This window comes from Sceloporus undulatus, chromosome 6, assembly GCF_019175285.1.
Source record: "Sceloporus undulatus isolate JIND9_A2432 ecotype Alabama chromosome 6, SceUnd_v1.1, whole genome shotgun sequence".
Classification (NCBI taxonomy): domain Eukaryota; kingdom Metazoa; phylum Chordata; class Lepidosauria; order Squamata; family Phrynosomatidae; genus Sceloporus; species Sceloporus undulatus.
In genome coordinates, this window is record NC_056527.1 from 70,311,041 (window position 1) to 70,332,759 (window position 21,719).

The following is a 21,719-nucleotide window of genomic DNA, read 5'->3' on the forward strand; positions in this document are numbered from 1 at the left end:
ATGCATGAATATAGGAAAGGATCCATGTGGATTTGTGAAAGGAAGACAAATGTTGAGCCCGGCAATAAGAGTACTGGATAAAATACATGTAATAGGGGGGGAAATAAGAGCAGGGATCTTGGCATTGATATATTTAAAGTGTTGGATTGTGTGAAATGGCCAACATTAGAGATAATTATGAAAAGATTTGGAATGGGGCATAAAGTAAGGGGATTAACAGATCAACTATATTCAATCAATTCAGCAATAGTAATGGTAAATGATGAGGCAACAAATGAAATAAAGGTGATAAAAGTTACTAGACAAGGATGCCCATTATCACCAATATTATTCGCAATGGTGAAAGAGATAGAGATAGTGAATGTTATAAGAAAAGACAATAGCTTAGAAGGAACAGGATTGAAAACAAAACATAAAATTAGCCTATTTGATGGTGACACATTGTTAACTATTAAAGATTTAATTGATAGATTGGGGAAAATAAACGCTCATTGAAATGTATTTGGCAAGATGACAGGGTTACAGATCAATTGGAATAAATCAGAAATGATGTTTTTTAATTATACAAAAGAAGAGGAATGTGAATTTGTAAGGCAAAGATGTTTAGTGATATGACTAAAAAGTAGTATAATATACTTAGGAATAACTATAACTAAAGATTTAAAGGAAATGGAAGAAAAGAATTTGACACTAATAAGGAAAGAAGTGGAGAAAAAATTAGTAGATTATAATAATATTCAATTATCGTGGTTTAGAAGAATAGCGTTAATCAAGATGAAAATAGTATCAAAGATATTTTTATTTAGAATGCTACCATTGAAAGTGTCAGAAACTGAACTGAATAAGTGGCAACAAATATTGAATAAATATTGTAATGGAGGAAAATGAAACAGACTAAACAAACAACATAGGTATAAATCACAAAAAGAGGAAGGGTTGGGCCTTCCCAGTATAAGACGATATTATGAGGCTAACCAATTGAGAAATGTTATAGAAGGTATGTTAGGAGGAGGAGACATAGAATGGTTAGAGTTAGATATAGATGAAGTAGATATGAGATTATGGAAAACATTTTTAGGAAATTTACCAGGACGGAAATTAAGATAATTGGAAACTCATTTATGAAAAAAACATATTAGAAATATTGAGTAATATAAAAAAGAACTGATGACAGCAGATTCTTTTTTAATTTTTTATTAGTTTAAAACCAATATACCAACATATATAAATATATAAACATACAAAGCAAACACACAATATTCCATACACACATGTTCATAATAAATCCCCTATGAAGAGTTCTTATCACTTTTCTCCCTCCCTAACTCAATCTATATCCCTCCATTAAATCTTCCTAATTTCCATCCTACTTACACTACCTTTCTACTCCACTAAATTCTTTCCTAATATTGTAACCTTCTATCCGACTCTTCTCTAATCTATCTTCTACATTCTGCACAAACTATCACCTAACACATACATACTGATTTCCTTCCTACAAGTCTACAGTTTATTTTTGTTCAATCTTTTCTTTCTAGTATCTACAATTGTAAGCCGTGTATCCTTCTTCCCTTTGTTATAGTTAACTTATTTAAGCATTCATTATAATTACTTAACTTTCTCTTTATTTACAAATTCAATACTGCAACTTTACCCCATCTTTGCTCCAAGAACTTGCTAACTTCTGACCAATCCTCCTTTATCTGTTTCTTAGATCTATCTCTCATAGCTTGAGTTAATCTTGTTAGGAAATGACATGTATGTGACCACAAGATAGAGATGTAAGCTAAGTATTGTAAACAATTAAGTTCCAGTGGCAGTTAACAGTTGACACATGCATTATGGAATGTTGATGCTGTCAGGTTCTTCTGAGAGAGAGTGTCAGTTATGACAGTTGGTGTTTGAGTAACTGCCTCTCTCGTTTTGTTGTTGTTGTTGTTAATGTGGTTGTTTGGTTGGCAAAGTAACTTTAATTATTAAAGCCCTCATGTAGAGTGAAGGCTTGAAGTGCTCTTGTCATTATTTCTCAAGCCGGGAGCTCAAGGCTGTTTGCAGTGGTGAAGGAATATTTTCCTTCTTGGCCTGAATACCTTTACAGACATCTCTTCAAATTCCTTCTCCCTGGTGTCCTGTCGATATGGTTCAACTCTGCAGGTGGTCTTTCTATGCCCCAACAAAGGTTAGGGGCCCAGGACCTGCTTGGACAATGCTAAAGAAGCTGTGGGAGATCTAGTTTTGCAATTGGTGAGCTGTGTTTGGATTACTAGAGGGCTGAAGAGAAAAGTCCTGAAGAGGAGTGAGTCAAGTGCTGTCTGCTCATGGACTCTGTCATCAGTTTGTTTTGGGAAGTTTATTCTTGTTTGGCAGCCTGCCCAGACTGTTATCAGTATTGGAGTGTTTGTTTGCAGCTGTTTAAGCTGCAGACTCAGTGCAAACATGGAAGCGGCCGTCAAGTTTGAGAAACTGTCCAAGAAGAATTATGCTTCATGGAAAATTTATATGCAAGCTTTACTGGTAAAGCAGGACTTATGGGACTATGTAACAAAAAAGCCAGATCCTACCGATGAAGCTGGTGATGAAAAAGCTAGAGCAACAATTATTTTAGCTATAGAGCCAAGCCAGCTAAATCATATTAGAAATAAGAGGTCAGCATTTGAAGTTTGGAAAGCTCTTGAGGCTGTTAACCAACTAGCTGGAGCCTTGTCTAAAATGTTGTGCAGCAGAAGGCTATATTGTTGTAAACAGCAACAAGGCGAATCCGTGATTATACACTTAAAAAGGATGCAAGAAAACTTTGCAGAGTGCAGCGAGTATGGCATCCAGATTGAGGAAACCCAGAAGGCCCATACCATATACTACTTAGTAGTTTAAGCAGTGACTGGGAGTTTTTGATGTACAATCTCCAGGAAGTAGCCGAAGCTGATTTAACTGTGGACCTTATGGCATCCAGAATACTGGAAGAAGTACAGAGGAGAAACTGTGAGGAGAGCTTCAAGGGTGCGACTAGCTGGAGGCGACAACAAACCAACCTACCTATGTCCTTGCCCGAGGAGGGGAGTGCTGCTGTCTGCAGGATACGGAGATGTTTTTCCTGTGGGGAGACCGGACATTTGATGAAGAACTGTCTGAAAGTCTCTGCAGAAAAGAAAGGACAAAACTCACAAAAGAAAAGGAAAGATAAGCCTCTCGGTGGGAGGGGGTTTGCTACTGCTGTGGAAAGAGTTGTAAGTGAGAAGGAAGACCAGTCTGTTTGGATTTTGGACAGTGGGTGTTCTCACCACATGACCCCTAATAGGGAAAAACTACAGCACCCTAAGTCAGCACCAGTGGAGAGTGTGGTATTTGCAAATGGTGAATCTGACTGTGTAGAGGTACAAGGGTCTGTATTAATCCCAGGTTTAAAAAAGGTATTCCATAATGTTTTGTGTGCACCAAAGTTGCAAAATAACCTTGTAAGTGTGGCATCTCTTACTGATAATGAATATGAAATCCTTTTCAGAAAAAATGAGGGGATTATATCCAAGGAAGGAGCAATGTGTGGTAAAGCCTTAAAGAAAAATCACACTTACCACATGGTGGAACAAGTGCAGTATGGGAAAGTAACAAACAAATCACTGCATGATGAGTGTGCTCTTTACTTCCATAGAGTTATGGGTCACATAAGCTTTAAGGGTTTGAAAAATCTAGAAAAAATTTGTCCAGAGTTAAGAGTAGAGGGCTGTAATAGTTACTTTGACTGTGCTGTGTGCAAAAAGGTCAAAGTCAAGGCTTACCCCATGGCGAAGGTGAGTAAATCCATTACCCAGAGGCCTTTTCAGGTGGTACATGCAGACTTATCAGGGCCACATCAAGTAAAGAGTTTAGGGGGATGCAAGTTTACCCTACTAATTGTAGACAAGCATACCCGATTTACATTTGTGACGATGCTTAAAACCAAAGTGAGGCTGCTGACATGATCAAAAGATGGGTTAATTCTGTTGAAAGGGAGTTTCCCTACAAGGTTGGCACTATTGTGACAGACAGAGGTGGTGTGAGAATTGAGAACCTCAGGCTAATGATCCACAACCAACTTAATGTAAAACAAGAAAGTTTATTGTAAGATGCACAGCAGAAGTAACCACAAGCACGTCTTTGCAGAATCTGAAGGCACAAGGAAAAGTTCCCACTTTAAAACCCCACCCAGGAATCAATCACCACGGCAACCAGCCACCTTACAGTTCAAGAACCATTACAATTTATCCCACATTCCAAACCCCTTAGCAGGGCCCCATCACCAAGCCAAACCTCACCCTTAATATTCAACCTTCTATTCCCAACCCCCAACACTATACAATATTTCAACACACAGAACTATCTAGATCAATACATATCTTAAACATAAAACGGTGATCATATATGAGCTGAATAAATGAAGTGAATATTATATAACTGGATATGTCTAATATTATACTTGATCTTAACTGGTTCTGATAGTCTGCCCCCCTAAAGCTCTAGTTCTCCCCCTTTGGCTTGTGTGGATGAGCATTATGGAACTCTTGAATCAACTTGTCAGCACTCACATGTTTACCATTTACCCACTCAGCCATGTCAATTGGGAAATGTTTCCACTGTACCAAATATTCTAATTGGCCCCGGTTTAATCTAGAGTCCAATATTTTTATGATTTCAAAGTGCTCCTCTCCACCAATCAGCAAAGGCAGGGGCTCTGTCTGCTCTGTACTCCATTTACTTGTTGAACCAGCTGGCTTTAGTAAGCTAAAATGGAACACAGGGTGGATATGTTTATAAATCTTTGGCAACTCTAACTCAGCCGTTACTTCTGTGAGTAGTCTCTTAACCACGAATGGTCCAACAAATTTGGGGCCCAACCTTTTACTTGGCACTCTGCACTTCAGATTTTTGGTGGACAAGAACACCTTATCTCCCACCTTAATGTCCCAACTAGGTTTTCGATGTTGATCTGCAAATCTTTTGTAATCCAATTTGGCCTGTTTTAAGGCATCTTCAATTTTCTCCCAGTTATTTCTTAACAAGGCACTCCACCTCCCCACTGACACTGGATCCTCCTTTTCAGGAGTCAATTGAGGTATTGTCCTTGGCTCATATCCATAGACTGCTTGAAATGGTGACACTCCCGTACTGGAGCGAACTGCCATATTAAAGGCCACCTCAGCATGAGACAACAATTCTACCCAATTGTCTTGGAGGTGGTTTACATAACACCTTAAATAGGTCTCCAAACTTTTATTGGTTCGTTCCATCTGACCATCTGTCTCTGGGTGAAAAGCAGTGCTCAAAGCCAATTGCACCCCCAATTTCTCCTGTAAGCACCTCCAAAATTGGGAAGTGAACTGAGTTCCCCGATCTGTCACAATCTTGTCTGGCAAACAATGTAATCTATAAACATGCTCTATGAATAAGTCTGCCAGTTTTTGTGCACTAGGCAGTCCTTTGCACCCCATGTAGTGCACCTGCTTTGTAAATAAGTCAGTTACTACCCAAATGGTGTCCTTTCCTTTGCTCTTGGGCAGGTCAGTAATGAAGTCCATGGCTATGTGTTTCCAAGGTTGGCTGGGAGTTTCCAAAGGCTGCAGAAGCCCACTAGGCTTTCCCGTGAGTGACTTGGCTCGGGCACAAGTAACACAGCCTTGTATGTAGTTTTCCACATCCTTTCTTGCCCCCTTCCACCAGTATTTGGTTCACAAGGTGTGCCAAGTTTTCACAAACCCCCAATGTCCCACCGCTTTGACATCGTGGCACAACACCATCACTTTTAATCTCAAGGGAGTTGGTACATATATTTTTCCCTCTTTACACCAAACCCCCTGTTCAGTTTGTTGTAATTATGCCACCAACTCTGGTAAGTCTTTATCTTCCCCATATGCCTGGATTATCTCCACCAGCAGAGGGTCTAGGTTCTGGGTCAGTTGTTCACTCTCACGTTGAGTCTGGCTGCGTGTTGTCATCCCCAGACCGAGCTGTTGAGGGGTGAACAACACCTGCTTTTCTGGTTCTTCCCTCCCTTCAGGCATATACATTCTGGACAAGGCGTCAACCAACACATTATCCTTCCCAGGAATGAATTTGGTAATAAAATTGAATTTATAGAAATCCTTGGCCCAACGACACTGTTTGGGGCTCAAGTGCCTTGGCGTCTGCAAGGCCTCTAAGTTTTGGTGGTCCGTCCACACCTGAAATTGATGAGGTGCACTTTCCAGGAACTGCCTCCATGACCCTAAAGCCCATTTTATTGCAAAAGCTTCCTTCCCCCAGCAAGGCCATGCCTCCTGGGTGGAGTCAAACTTTTTTGGACAGGTAAGCGCATGGTTGTAGCTTCCCTTCCACATCCTTTTGCAGTAGCACAGCCCCCACAGCTGAGTCAGAGGCATCAACCTGGACAATGAATTCAGGATCAGGGTGCTTCAATATGGGTTCAGAGCTGAACACACGCTTTAGTGCTACAAAAGCCTCAATACATTTTCTAGGCCAATTAATGTTGGTGGAGGGTTTTGGCTGGTCGGCCCTGTCTGGGCTCGACCCGTATACATTTCCCTATTCTCCGGTTTTAGTCTTTAACAAATTAGTTATGGGCAGAGCCACCTGGGCAAAGTTTGGGATGAACTGTCTGTAAAAATTGGCAAACCCCCAAAACCTTTGCACTTGTTTCCGGGTTTTCGGCTCTGGCCAGTTCATAACATCCTGAACCTTATGTGGATCCATGTAGTCCCAGCTGTATCCCAAAAAAATCAAAATTATCTGTGTCAAAATGGCACTTGGACAGTTTTACATACAGTTTGTGTTCCAGCAATCTTTTCAACACCCTTTTTACTAATTTGATGTGGTTGTCCATATCTTGGGAGTAGATCAGGATATCATCCAGATCCACCAACACCCCATCAAACAGCATATCACACAGCACTTCGTGGATCAGCTTCATGAAACAGGCAGGGCCCCCCAATAATCCAAAAGGAAAAACTAGATATTCGAAGGCCCCCAATGGTCAATGAAATGTCGTCTTGTATTCATCCCCTTCCTTAATTCTCACTCTGAAATATGCATCCCTCAAATCCAACTTAGTGAGATTTTGCCTGTGGACAACCGACTCAGCATGTCTTTCATTAAAGGCAAGGCGTATTTGCTGCAGGAGCTAATGGCATTCAAGTTTTTGTAATCCGTCACCAATCTGAGGGACCCATCTTTCTTTTCCCTGAAAAACATTGGAGCCCCAAAAGGTGAACTAGAGGGCCGAATAAACCAACTGGCTAGGTTTTTCTCAATGAATTCCTTCAGGGTGCTCATCTCTCTAGGAGTCATCAGATACATCTTGGGCTTGCGGGAAATCGCACCTGGGTTGATCTCTATAGTGCAGTCAGTGTCCCGGTGGGGGGGCAATACATCACACTCTCTTTCTTCAAACACTTCTTTCAGTTCACTGTACACTGCCGGGAAAGACACTGGCTGCTGTGGGTTAGCCAACCCGGTTCTACTATAGGGCTCCATCAGAGTCACAGTCATGGCCCGGTTAGTGGCAGGGGTTGGATCTTTATCTAGGCTCACATGTCCTCGACACCCTGGATCACTGAACACCATCTGTTTAGTCTTCCAGTTGATCTCAGGGTTATGGAACTCCAACCAGTCTATGCCCAAGACCACATCACATCCATGGGTGGACCCCAACACGAATTGGATATGTTCCCAATGATCTGCAATTTTTAAGGTTAGGTCTTCCATTTGCTTCTGCATGGGCTCCCCCCATCAAAGTCCCGTCCATTTAGAAGAACGGGATCTCCTCCTGTAGAGCCTCTTGGCCAATCCTTAGGGTTTGTATCAATCTCTGGCTTATTAAACAATGGGTACAGCCTGAATCTAAGGCAGCCAAGATTTTACTGGTGGTCCCTTTGACTTAGTGTCCCAAATTTACTTCTAAGAAGTAAAGTGGTGCTCCACCACTCCCCACATCTGGTATGTCCCGTTCCCAAGGCTGGTCTACCAGGCGTTCACTGTCTTGCAGCTCTCCTTGTCCTGTTTGAGCTGCCTGCCCCACATTTCCCCTGCCTCCTCCTCCTCCAGTGGTGCTCAGCAGGGTTCTAGTCGCCCCCTTGGTGCTGGCTTTCTCTGGGCATGCTGCGATCAGGTGGCCTTTTCCCCCACATGCTAAGCAGAGCCCTAGCCTCATGCGCCGCTGTTTCTCGGTCTCCGCCACCGTCTTGGTCTTGGATGAGCCTTCCCCACTGACTGTCTTGCTGGTGATCTTCCCTTGTTGGTAGGCTGCCCGTTGTTTCGCCATCTTGATTCTCTCCTTGGTCATCTCCGCCTCTCCGGCCCATTGTATCCTCTCTTGCAACCCCTCTGGGTTGGCCCTCGTCAGCACCCACTCCAGTAGGTCTGGGTTGACGACGTCCTGGAACTGCCTCGCCTTCATGGCCGCAGGGTAGTCTGGGATCTGTGCGGCCACACTTCTAAACTCCAGCCCATATTCAGCCACCAACCTACCACCTTGCTGGATTGACATGAACTTGGTTTTGGCGTGGTCCACCCGGAATGGGTCTTCGAAGTGGGCCCTTAGTGCCATCATGAAAGCCGTCAAGTTCTGCAATTCAGGTGCCCCACAATCGTACAGTTGCACCACTGGGCTGCCTGGGCCTCCAGCCTTCCGGCTACACACCGCACCTTTTCAGCTTCGTTGGGAAAGTACTCTCCCCGGGTTTGCATGTGCCCCGCAACCTGGGCCAAGAAGAAGGGGAGCTGTTCGGGGTCCCCGTTGAACTTGGCTTCTAACTGGCTTGCCAGTAGCTCTCTCAGTGCCTCCACTTCCCCCCTCCTCCCTCTCAGTTCTCTCACTGGTCTCACACTGCGTGGTGATGGTCTGGTCGGTGTGTCCTCATCTGCCCCGCTGTCTTCCCCCTCGAGGTCAGTGGATTGGTGGGCTGGATTGGCAGCTGTCACTCTCACCCCTTTCCCTTCCTGGTCCTCATCTGTGACCTGCATTTTGGTCACCATCCAGGTCATCATAGACTTCAGTTCCCGCATGTCCTCTTTAAGGTTGGCCACATCCTCCGAGAGCTCCTCCTCTCTCGGCCACACCATCATGGTCTCCCCAAATACTTGGTCCCAAGCCATCAACCTGCCGGCTCTGTGGCGCCTTCGTTCTCATTCCGGTGGTGGGAACCAAAGGTCTTGGGTGAATTCATCTGGTCTGTTCCCTTTCTTGGGTTTAGCCCCCAGTTGCTCCTTGATGTCAGACACCTGAACCTTCTCTGGGTTCTCCTTGGGGTCTGCCCTGTCATTTCCTGCCTTGGTTCTTCTTTAGGCATTGTGCAGATTCTTCAAACTGTGAGAATTGAGAACCTCAGGCTAATGATCCACAACCAACTTAATGTAAAACAAGAAAGTTTATTGTAAGGTGCACAGCAGAAGTAACCACAAGCACGTCTTTGCAGAATCTGAAGGCACAAGGAAAAGTTCCCACTTTAAAACCCCACCCAGGAATCAATCACCACGGCAACCAGTCACCTTACAGTTCAAGAACCATTACAGTTTATCCCACATTCCAAACCCCTTAGCAGGGCCCATCCACAAGCCAAATCTCACCCTTAATATTCAACCTTATTTTCCCAACCCCCAACACTATACAATGAACTTTATTGCACCGGGTTCTCAGCCTGGTCTGGCAGGAAACGGAAACGAGTGTTGGACAGATTTTACCGCACACACTCATCCCTCACTCGTTCTGTTCCCCCTCTCTTCCCTGCCCATTCCGTTCCAGAGGGAACGCTTTTTGAGAGTTCTCAAAAATTTCCCCCTCTGGAACAGATTAAGAACGGAAGAGAGGGGGAATGGAACGAATGAGGGATGGGTGCGTGCGGTAAAATCTGTCCTCCACTCGTTCCGCATTCATCCCTGCTCCTTCTGTTCCGTGCTCAGAACGGAACGGAAGGAGCCAATGCGATAAAACTCATAGTTTCAACACAGAGAACTATCTAGATCAATATATATCTTAAACATACAACAGTGATCATTTATGAGCTGAATACATGAAGTGAATATGAAATAACTGGATATGTCTAATATTCTAATTGATCTTAACTGGTTCTGACAGGTGGGGAGTTTCTTTGTAATAACTTGCAGCAGTGGTTTGGGCAGAAAGGAATCCAACACAAAACTACAAATCCCAGATGTCCTGCGGAAGATGGTTTGGCTGAACGTAGGATTGGTATGTTAAATCAAATAAGGGATTGTGTGTTGGAAGACTTTGGTGCACCAGCAAATTTGTGGAGAGAAGCCACAAGAACTGCTTGTTACATTATGAACAGGCCATGGTGCAGTGTGATAAACCAAAATCCTTATTTTTTTGTTGTATGGTAGAGCACCAAACCTAAAGTAGTTAAGGGTTTTTGGACAATTTGCCTCAGTGTACCTTCCACCTCAATTTAAGAAAAAGAATGAGCCCAAAAGCCAAAGATTGCATTTTGTGGGCTATGAAGGGAATAAGTATAGGTTCTTAATGGATGAGAACAGGATTTTGTATTCCAGGAGTGCTAGTTTTGAGGCCCATGCTGGGTGGGAAAACATTCATTTAAATCAAGATTTTTGGAAAACTTAAAAACATTGTGACAAATAAGAACAATGGAAATAGGGGGGTACATACATCCAGAGATGTGAGTGATAAACAAACAAGGACTTCCGATGACACACAAACACCAGCGCAAGAGCCAGAACAAAGACAGGCTATCCAGAGTAGTAGTAGTGACACTGAGGATGAGCATGGCAGAACCAAAGTCATTATTCCATGAAGGACTCAACGAGTCAGGAAACCCCCAGACAGGTTTGTGGTACAAGAGCTTGTACTGTTGTGGTAGAGGAGCACGATGATTATAAGGACATGCTCAGGTATCCAGTGACCGAGAAAGGAGAGGTGGAATATGGCTATGGATCAGGAGATTAATGCATTACTGGATAGAAAAGTGTTTGAGGTGGTTGATAGACCTAAAGAGCAGAAAGTAGTTGGCTGTAGATGGGTCTACAGGAAGAAGGACATGCCTGATGGGACTGTGAAATATAAGGCTAGAATACTAGCAAAAGGTTACTCACAGAGGCGGTTTGAGAATTATGATAAAACGTTCTCACTGACAGCCAAGGCAGAGAGTCTCATAATGGTGCTTGTTGTGGCTGCCAGAAGGAAGTTAGTGGTTCATCATTTTGACTTTGAGACAGCTTATCTCAATGCTAATTTAGAAGAAATTGTGTTTATGGAACAACCTCCAGGTTATGAGTTTGAAGGCAGTAACAAAATCTATAAGCTGAAGAAAGCATTGTATGGACTTAAACAAAGTGTCAGATGCTGGAATCAGTGTATACACGAAGAATTAGTAAAACAGGGTTATCAGCGAAGTGTGGCCGATGCATGTGTATACAGAAAAGATGGTATAATTCTAGTTATTTATGTTGATGATTTATGTGTAGTGGCAAGAAACGAAGAAGAGATCGGACTGGTGCAGAATGAGCTAACACATAAGTTCAAACTCAAAGACTTTGGTCATCTAAAAAGCTACCTGGGAATAGAGGTAGAGAGAGACCAGAGTGATGGTTTCAGGTTGTGTCAGAGGAGAAAAATAGATAAATTAGTGGAAAAGAGCAGTTTAAATGAAGCTAAAGTCGCAGGAAGCCCTATGATGCCTGATTACCAAAATCTGGAATCAGAGGAGGTATTTGAAAGACTGGATATATATATTTTATAATAATTGTTTAGTAAAGATATCGGCCTGTAGTTTTGGGGGTCACTTAAGTCTTTATCTTCTTTCGGTATCAAAATTATTTCTGCTTCTTTCCAGGAATTTGGTATATTACCTGCTAGAGCTTCATTCATCACCAATTGTAGGGCTTTGCCTATCTCCTCTTTAAAAGTTATGTAAAATAAATTTGTTAAACCGTTGTTTCCAGGTGCTTTCCCCAATTTAGAGTGGCTAATTGCTTCATCTATTTCTATGTTGGTTATTGGTTGATTTAAGATTTCACATTGTTCTTCTGATAAAGTGTTTATTTTGCAAGAAAGAGTGAGGTTAATAAAATATAGTGTCTAGATCAGGGGTAGGCAACCTTTTTGAGCCGGGGGCCGGGTTGCTGTCCCTCAGACAACTGGGCGGCCGAAGCAGGGGGTGGAGCCTCATGTCAGGGGTGGACCTTCCACCCTCTAGGGGTGGAGCCACACACAAGGGGCGGAGCTTCCGCCAAAGCCCTGGAGGAGGAGGAGGGGTGTGCTGACTGATATCATCATCATCATCATCATCATCACCACTATCATTGTTAAAGCAGACTTTTAAGCAATAAATGCACCGAAAATACACAGAAATGCACTTTGGAAAGTCACACTGTCTCACCTTCAGAAATTATAAAAATACTGAAATAAAATAAAAAAGCAATAATAAAAGTAATGAAATGAAATAAAAAGCAATAATAAACATAATGAAATAAAATAAAAAGCAGTAATAAAATACTGAAATAAAATAAAAACCAATCATAAAAAATAAAAAGCAGTAATAAAAATAATGAAATAAAATAAAAAAAGCAGGGAGGCAGGGAAGGTGGCGCAGCCACGTGCATGAGGCGCCTCCTCCACCCCAGACCTCGCTGCCCTCCTCTTCCTCCGCCTCCTCCACACGGCCATGCGCGGTGGAGTAGGAGGATGGCAGCAAGGCACCCGCAGGTGCTCGGAGCGGCGCCCAAGCTGCGGTGGGGGCGGCAATTGGCAGCAGGACCGGGCTGGGGCTGGTCCCACTGCCTTGGTGGGCCAGATGCGGCCCACGGGCCGTAGGTTGCCGATGCCTGGTCTAGATCAAAGGAAGTAATAGTGACACTATATTCTGCTCTGGTCAGGCCTCACCTGGAATAGTGTGTCCAGTTCTGGGCACTACAATTTAAAAAGGATGTGGAGAAACTGGAGCGTGTCCAAAGGAGGACAACTAAAAAGGTGAAGGGTCTGGAAACCATGCCCTATGAGGAACGACTTAGGGAGCTGGGGATGTTCAGCCTGGAGAAGAGAAGATTAAGAGGTGATATGATAGCCCTGTTTAAATATTTGAAAGGATGTCATACTGAGGAGGGAGCGAGCTTGTTTTCTGCTGCTCCAGAGAACAGGACCTGGAACAATGGATGCAAGCTCTAGGAAAAGAGATTCCACATCAACATTAGGTTATCCGACATTCTGGATTATCCGACATCGGATAATCCCCCCTCTCCTCCCTTCCTCCTTTCCCTTCCTTCCTTCCCTCCCTCCGTCCCTGCAAGCTACAGAAAAAGAGATTCCACCTCAACATTTGGAAGAATTTCCTGACAGTAAGAGCTGTCCGACAGTGGAACACATTCCCTCCGAGTGTAGTTGAATTTCCCTCCTTAGAAGTCTTCAAAGAAAGGCTGGATGCTCTGTCGGGGATGCTTTGATTTGGATTTCCTGCATGGCAGGGGGTTGGACTGGATGGCCCTTGCAGTCTCTTCCAACTATATTATTCTATGATTCTATGATAATAGAAAGGAATATGTAATAAAATTTATAAAATGTTGATGGAAAATAAATGGGGAGGGTAACAAAGACTAATGTTTTAAAGTATGTTTTAATTGCAATTGGTTTAATTTTCTTTTAGGGGGGGTGGGATTTCGGGGTTATGGTATGGAATGTATATTTTAATGTTATAAGCCACCCTGGTTTCAATGCACAGAGTGGTGGGGTAAAAATAAATTTTATTATTATTATTATTATTATTATTATTATTAAACCTCACTTAAGTCTTGCAAGTTAAGTGGGGGAGTCTTGGATTGGCCTTCTTGATATGGGCCAGTCAGGGAGCAACCACTTCTGGATTGCCCTTGGGGCTCAGGTGTTTTCACCCAGGGAAAGCTGGGGAATTGGCCTGGGAGGAGACCATCTGCCAGCTGTTCCTGCATGACGTTCTCCCCCCTGGTTTTTGCAGATCTCAAAGAAATAAAATTCAATAAATTGAGTTAAATAAAGTTGCCCATTTTATAACCCAGATCTCTGTATCTGTTTTTGTTATTCACTGAGTGGGTCAGCAATGTAAATATTTACAATTTTTGGGGGGAGTGATTATAGAAATAGAAAGTATTATCAATATAAAAATAGATAGAAGTTTGAATGTAGTATTGTTATCATTATATAATTCAAAGAAATGGAAAAAAGTAGAAAAAGATTTGATAACAAACCTGCTTAGCACAGCGAGATTAATTATAGCAAAATTTTGAAAAACAAATGGAACTGTACATTTAGAGCAGTAGTATAAAGTGATGTGAAAAGTAGTGATTAATTATAAATGGTCATGTATACTGAAAGTTAAAAAGGGACTATGGAACAAAAGTGACTTTGATGGAATTTGGAAGGAATTTATTGAGAAAGTATTGTGAAAAGAAAATATAAAATTTCCTCCGTGGGAGGAATTGAGATCTTGGATGGAATATAAGGACAAAAATGGCTCCAGGAAAAGGGAGCACTAAGGTGGGATATAAGACTATTTAGCTAAGTTGTAATAGAATGTAGAAAATATATGTAAAGAATTAGGTATTGTATAAAACTTGAGTTTTAGTTTTAATAATTTTAAAAAAATCAAAGAAAAAAGAGATAACATTTAGGGCAAAATGCATTAAAATTAGAGGCCTAGGATGACAGTGGCGAGGACAGCATGGTTGGTTGTTCTCACATCCAGCAGGTGTGAGAAGATCACAGATTTGGTAGTGAAAGAGATTTTTCTAGTGATTTGTAAAGAAAAGAACAAATAGCCTCCTTGGTAAGGGGAAACAGAAGAGCTCAATGAAGACTGATTTATTAGTGGACAGTGTCTGAGAGAGGAGAATGTAAGCTGAGATGGCACTGAAAAGGTTGGAAGAGCAAGTCACAGCAGCATCTCTGCAACCCGCTTGATATAAGTGCTGCCACCACTTTTAATTAGACTAAGGTCCAAAACACACAACAGAAATAATGCAGTTTGAGACCTTTAACTGTACTGGCTCAGTGCTAAGGAATTCTGGGAATTGTAGTTTATTGTGGCACCAGAGCTCTCTGTCAGAGAAGGCTGGATGTCTCAACAACAACAACAACAAAATGATTGAGGCAAGGTATTGGAAATCCTTAACTATTTCAATTTCCTCATTTTCTAGATTGAATTTCTGTATCTTCTATGTATTATTTTTGTTTTCTTAACGTTCAACAATAAGATCTTTGTGATTATGGAATTGCCTTCTAAATGTTCACAGGCTATCATTAAACAGAGAGTCTGTGAACATTTAGAAGGCAATTCCATAATCACAAAGCGTCAACATGGGTTTCAGAGAGAAGCAAGTCATGCCAGACAAATCTTATCTCTTGTAATTCTCATTGTAGGTTTTTGTAGTATCTATGTTGTGAAGAACATTTATTTATGTTTCCCCATCTCCCAGTGGATCGAAGTGGGGTTACAGACTAAATAAAAGCACAAAGTGATTACAACAAAATTCAATTAAAAGCAGCTAAAAACAATAAAATACCCAACATCAGACAATAACAATAGCATCAACAAGCAAGGCAGGGATCATAGACAGACAGGGGCATATCATTCATATTATATCAGGGGAGTATTCATATCAGATGGGGTATGCTCGGCTAAAAAGCTCGGTTTTAACTGCTTTTCTAAATGTTTCTAATGAGGCCGCTGAGCGGATCTCCTCAGGAAGACTATTCCAAAGTCTCGGAGCCAATGATGAGAATGCTCTTTGCAAAGTAGCAACATATTTAAAGGTTGCTATTTCCAATAGGTTCTTACCCGATGTTCTGAGAGTGAGGGGCGGATTGTATGGGGAGATGTGGTCCCGTAAGTAACTCGGGCCCAAGCCATGTAGGTTTTATAGGTAATAACCAACACCTTGTACTGTGCCCGGAAGCAAATAGGGAGCCAGTGAAGATATTTTAAGATAGGTGTAATATGGTTGAAACTTGATGAATCAGTGACCAATCCGGCTGCCATATTTTGCACTAACTGAAGCTTCCAAGCTTGGTACAAGAGTAGCCCCATGTAAAGCGCATTACAGAAATCTAGACAAGAGGTTACCAGAGTGTGTACTACCATTTCAAGGTCCCTTCGGTCTAGGTAGGGTCACAGTTGGCGTATCAACCGAAGTTGATAGCAAGCACTTCTGGCCATCGCATCTACCTGAGATGTCACTTGCAGGGACGAGTCCAGAAGTACTCCTAAACTGTGAACTTCGTCCTTCAGGGGAAACGTGACCGTCCTTCAGGGCAGGTTGGCAAATTTCCTTCCTTAGACCCGAGGAACCTATCACAAGTACTTCTGTTTTCTCTGGATTCAGTCTGAGTTTATTTTCCCTCATCCAGCCCATTACCGACCCCAGGCAGGCATTCAGAGGAGAGATGCCATCCTTAGTCCCTGTATCAGTCGGAGACATAGAGAAACATATTTGGGTGTCATCAGCGTACTGATAACACCACGCCCCATGTCTCTGGATGATCTCTCCCAGCGGTTTCATGTAAATGTTGAACAGCATGGGGGACAGAATAGCTCCTTGAGGGACACCAGATGTCAGCTCCCTCTTAGAGGAGCAAGTGTCCCCCAGCTTCACCATCTGTAATCTGACTGAGAGGTAGGATCAGAACCACTGGAGCACAGTGCCCCCGATATCCAGCTCCCTCAAGCACTCCAGAAGGATTCTGTGGTCAATGGTATCGAAAGCCGCTGAGATGTCCAAGAGCACCAACAAGGTCACACTTCCCCTGTTGATGCCCAGACAGAGATCATCGACTAAGGTGACCATAGCAGTCTCAACTCCGTATCCTGCCCTGAAGCCAGTTTGAAATGGGTCCAGATAATCAGTTTCATCCAAGACAGCTTGGAGTTGGAAGGTGACTGCTCTCTTGATTACCTTGCCCAAGAATGGCAGCAGGGAAACCAGTCTATAATTATTTCTCACCAGGGGGTCCAGGGAGGGGTTTTTCAGTACCAGTTTAACCACTGATAATTTCAATTTAGATGGAGATTTGCCCTCCCGGAAGGGTGTATTGATTATTAATTGTAACAATGTAGTTATGGCATCTCCTCCCTGGGCAGTCAACCAAGAAGGGCAGGGATCGAGAGTGCACGTCATCTTCTTTACACATCCAAGGAGCTTGTCCACTTCATTGGTATATAAAAACTCAAAGTGATCCAGCTTAATAGAGTCCACGGAAGCTCTGGATACCTCTCCCATTGTTTCTGTTTTAATGCCAGCATCAAGATCAGCCCTTATCCGAGAGATTTTATCTGCGAAGAAGTTATTAAAGTCGTTACAGCAGGCTTTTGTTGGTTCTAATATAGGGTTCAAGGTGGGTGGTAGCTGGGTCAACTCCCTCACAACCCTGAACAGTTCTGCCAGATGAGAGTCTGCAGACGCAATACATGCAGCATAGAAAGAATTCTTTGCTGCACTTATTGCCACTCCATAGGACTTCAAAAGACTCTGATGGAGTGTCTTGTCGGATAGGCGCTGATGTCTCCGCCAGCAGCGCTCTAGTCGTTGCACGGCCCGCTTCATTTACCGAAGATCTTCCTTATACCAGGCTTTTCTATTAGGAGCATGCCGGAAAGGACGCTCGGGAGCGATGCTGTCTATAGCCCTGGTAAAGTCGTTGTCCCAGGTATCTGTCAGGGCATCAATAGCTCCAACCATAAATCCCTCTAAGGCTTCTTGGAACCTTTTGGGGTCCATCTGCCTTCAAGAGCGGACCATTCTAATAGGTCCTCCATGCCCAGGGGGGAGTTTGGTGGTTGCCTTCAGTCACACCTTGACTAGGAAATGGCCCATCCATGACAGAGCAGAGGTTGCCAGAACCTCTGCCCACAGACTTCCCTGATCCGTACTAATGACCACATCGAGCATATTACCTGCACAATTTGTTGGACCCGAGACTAATTGGGAGAGGTCCATGGCAGTCATGGAAGCCATGAACTCCTGAGCTGCACCTGTTAGTTCTTGTGAGCCAGCCTCGAAGGGGATGTTGATGTCGACCAGCACAAGAAGTCTGGGAGACTCCAACACCAGCTGTGTCAGCTCAGCCAGGGAGTCTGTTAGGCCACGGGGTGGACAGTAGACCAACAGGATCCTCAGACTGTCCCTAGCCTTCAGGGTCAGGTAAATACATTCAATGTGGTCTGTTTTCCAGACAGGTTCCCTAGTCAAGGTGAGAGTATTTTTATGGACTAAGGCAACCCCTCCCCCCGCCCACAATCTCTGACCTGATCCTTGACAGTATACCCGGCTGGCAGGGCCTGGGCCCAGATTGCATTACTCTCGGCCCCCAGCCAGGTTTCTGTGATGCAAGCCAGGTTGGGGTTGTTTTCCTCTGAAAGATCTTGAATTATGTGGGCTTTGTTCTTAATCGACCTGGCATTGCATAGGAGCAGAGAAAGAGATTGTGGTACGGTTGGTCTGACCTTTGGTTCTCTAGGGTTAGCAGGGTGGACGGAAGGCAGGATAGGTATTAAGCATCGATCCTGCCTTCCCTTATGCTTCAATTCCACCATCCTACCACTATATCTCCCCATACCCCGCACAACATCTATAAGAGCTCCTTGAGCAGAATCCCAGTTGTCATAACACCCCCTTCCCAATTACACCCTCCTTGAGCAGAGCTTGTCCCCTCTATCCTAAACAATGATAGCACTGATAGAAGGAGGAGAATCTGTGAAGAACTCATTACCTCTGATGCTATCCCTTATTCCCAAAAACATGAAACCACCCCACTACGAAGCACTACATCTGCAGTAGCGATGTTCCAGTGCAGGAGTGCTGTGTAGCTGCACAGCTCTGCAGTCCTCCACACAGTCTCTGGGGTCAGAACAAGGGGCTTTATGGTGTGCTGCTCCCACCAACACACACTCCTGTCATCCTCACAGGTGTTCCGAGCACTGCTGAAGGTTGCCAACTTACACAAGTAGAGATGTTCCAGTGCAGGAGTAATGTGTAGCTGCACAGCTCTGCAGTCCTCCATTTTTTCCTCTTATTACTTGGGCTGACATTTAGAATACAATAGCTAGGTTACACCTACACTCTAGGGAAAGAAATAGGACATTGTTTGGGATATTTTGATTGTCTACAAGACAGAAAATTTAAGACTTAAGACTTAAAGACTTAACTAAAGACCCAAAACTGGCTGTAGATGCATGCTTAGAGACTTTGCTTATGGGGAAGTTTTTGTGTTTGAATAAACTCACCATAGCTTGATGAAACAATCCCAGGTGGACTGAATGAAGACCTAATAGACTAGCTAATGAGCAGTTGTCAAATTACAAACAGCTAAAAGTACTTGTTTAAGAAAACTGATTACAAAGATTAACGACCCATTTCCTTTAACAAGAAAGCAAAGAAAAGGAAGAAAGGTGACACTTAACTCTGTTTGCTCTATTGGCAACAATGGACACTAGAGCAAAGAAAGCAATGAACTGGTCTCAACAGAATCAACAGCATCAAAGGAGAGGGTCAACAGATTTGGCGATTAAACATCCAGACATAAGCGCAATTATTTTGCAGGAGTTACGGGACTTCAAAAGAAGTTTTAAAGTAGAGATAAGGGAAGAGCTGAAAGACTCAGGGGAAGAAATCAGAATAGATATACAGAAAGAAAAAAGTGGTCTGGCAGAAAAACTGGATAACTATGAAATATCAGAAGTAAAAAAAGAAACAAAGGAAACAACTATTAAAACAACAGCTTTAAATAAAAAAATGAAGAGCTTGAAAGATTCCAAAATCAAGAAGATCAGATTTTGTTGACACAAGAAAAAAGAACCAGAGAGAGATCCAACAAGGTCAGAGGAGTGCCAGAAATGGAAGCAGAAAGATTGGAATAAAGGATTATTCCCGCATTGACAGATTATTTGGACATTTCTGCGGATTTGATGGACATTCAAATTGATAAGTTATTCAAAATAAATTCCAAAATAGCCAAAGAAAAGAACTTACCTCATGATATAGCTATTTTTTTTAGTGGAACGAGGATTAAAGAAAGAATTATACAAAAGAAGTACAATGCAAGATTGATTATTGATGATATTGAAGTGGACATTTTTAGAGACCTCCCATTACAAATTTTGAAACAGCATCAACAATATAGATTCTTAACTACCCTGTTACAAAAAAAACATCAATTACAGATGGGGAAAGACAGAAGGAATTATTTTTATGTTTAGACAAAAAAGGTTCAAAATTAACTCCATAGACAAAGCAAAGGATTTCTATAAGAAAATCCTACAACAACAAGATTTGGAAGAGCAAGAAGACATCTATCAGACAATGGGTAGACAAAGGCAATTCAGACCATCAAAAAAAGATGAAAAGAAGAGAGAAGAATCAAAGAATCATGCCTTGCATGATTCTCTGGACTCAGCAAAGGAAATATAATTCGGTTGAAGGGGGGGGGCATCTCAGAGACCTCTCAAAGAAGCAGAGGGAAAAATAAACTCATGGGACTAGAATGCTGAGTTCTTACTTTGACCTCTGACTATACAGTACTGTATAACAGTAAATTATTTCTATCCTCCCCCCCCCCCCTGTTTTTACAACTTCTTTCTGTTAAAAGGAGATAACACTATCAAATATGATTAAGATAGTATCATTGTATGTTAAAGGTTTAAATCGGGGCGGGGGGCGGACCTGAAAGCAAGTATTTCATTTATTAGAAAAAAGACACTATGAAGATAAGGACAGGAGACCAAAAATTTATTAGGAACCCTAGGTTGGGTCATTGTTTTGAAGCTTCCTCAGTTAAAAGGAGAAGGGGGGTAGCAACCTTCGTGAGTAAAAATCTTTCATAGTTTTTTTGTAGGTTTTTCCGGCTATGTGGCCATGTGCTAGAAGAGTTTCTCCCTGACATTTCACCAGCATCTGTGCCTGGCATCTTAAAGATGCCAGCCACAGATGCTGGCAAAATGTCAGGGAGAAATTCTTCTAGAACATGGCCACATAGACCAAAAAACCCACAAAAAAGTATGGATGCCGGCCATGAAAGCCTTCGACTTCACAAAAATCTTTCATCTAGAGAAAATAAAAAAGATGCTGGAGGAAGGTATTTGATAGTGGAAAACTATATGTAGTTCAGTTATAATTTTAGTGAATGTATATGGACCTTTAGACAAAAAAGATGTCTTCTGCCAGAACTTAAATTAAGAATTAATGCTATGGAATCAGGTTCCAGGAAATTATATTGAACCCTCTTTGCTTTGTATCTAGTCAGTTGCATCTTCTAGAAAATGGTTTGCAGCGCTAACATTGTTCTTTGACTAATGTCCTTGTTAGGCCTATGGTGCTCTCCTGAGTTTGGGGGGGAGGACCTTGATACAGTGAAACTATCTTGCAGCTATGACCTACCTAGGTGTGCCTCATTTTGCATTCAATAGTCTGTATGTTTGTTCTTATTTTCTTGTTTGTCAGATCTTAAATTGATGTTATTTGAATATGTAATGAAAAGTGAGTTTATATTATTCTGATTGTTCCACCTCCTTCTACTCCAGTTATAATTTCTAAATTGCTTTTCCCTCTTTCTTTGTAATAGAGGAGGTGGAGGGAAGACTGAATGTTCTTTTGCAGATATCATTGCTCTGCCTGGTTTGGACTCACAAAGATAACCCTCCATATCTCCAGGGTTACAATGCATTTGTAAAGTTTATTTTGTGGCTCTTTGAGTTCAAATAGAA

The 21,719-nt window shown here is 42.5% G+C and overlaps 1 protein-coding gene across 1 annotated transcript in view; it reads left to right on the forward strand.

The window, feature by feature from the left end:
* The window catches only part of LOC121933610 (adenylate cyclase type 1-like), a 278,499-nt gene that overhangs the window by 68,166 nt on the left and 188,614 nt on the right, over nt 1-21,719 (forward strand). Inside the window, exon 6 of the mRNA XM_042473590.1 lies at nt 10,100-10,213. Within this exon, the coding sequence (XP_042329524.1) occupies nt 10,100-10,213 (114 nt within the window). The remainder of the gene's footprint in view (nt 1-10,099; nt 10,214-21,719) is intronic.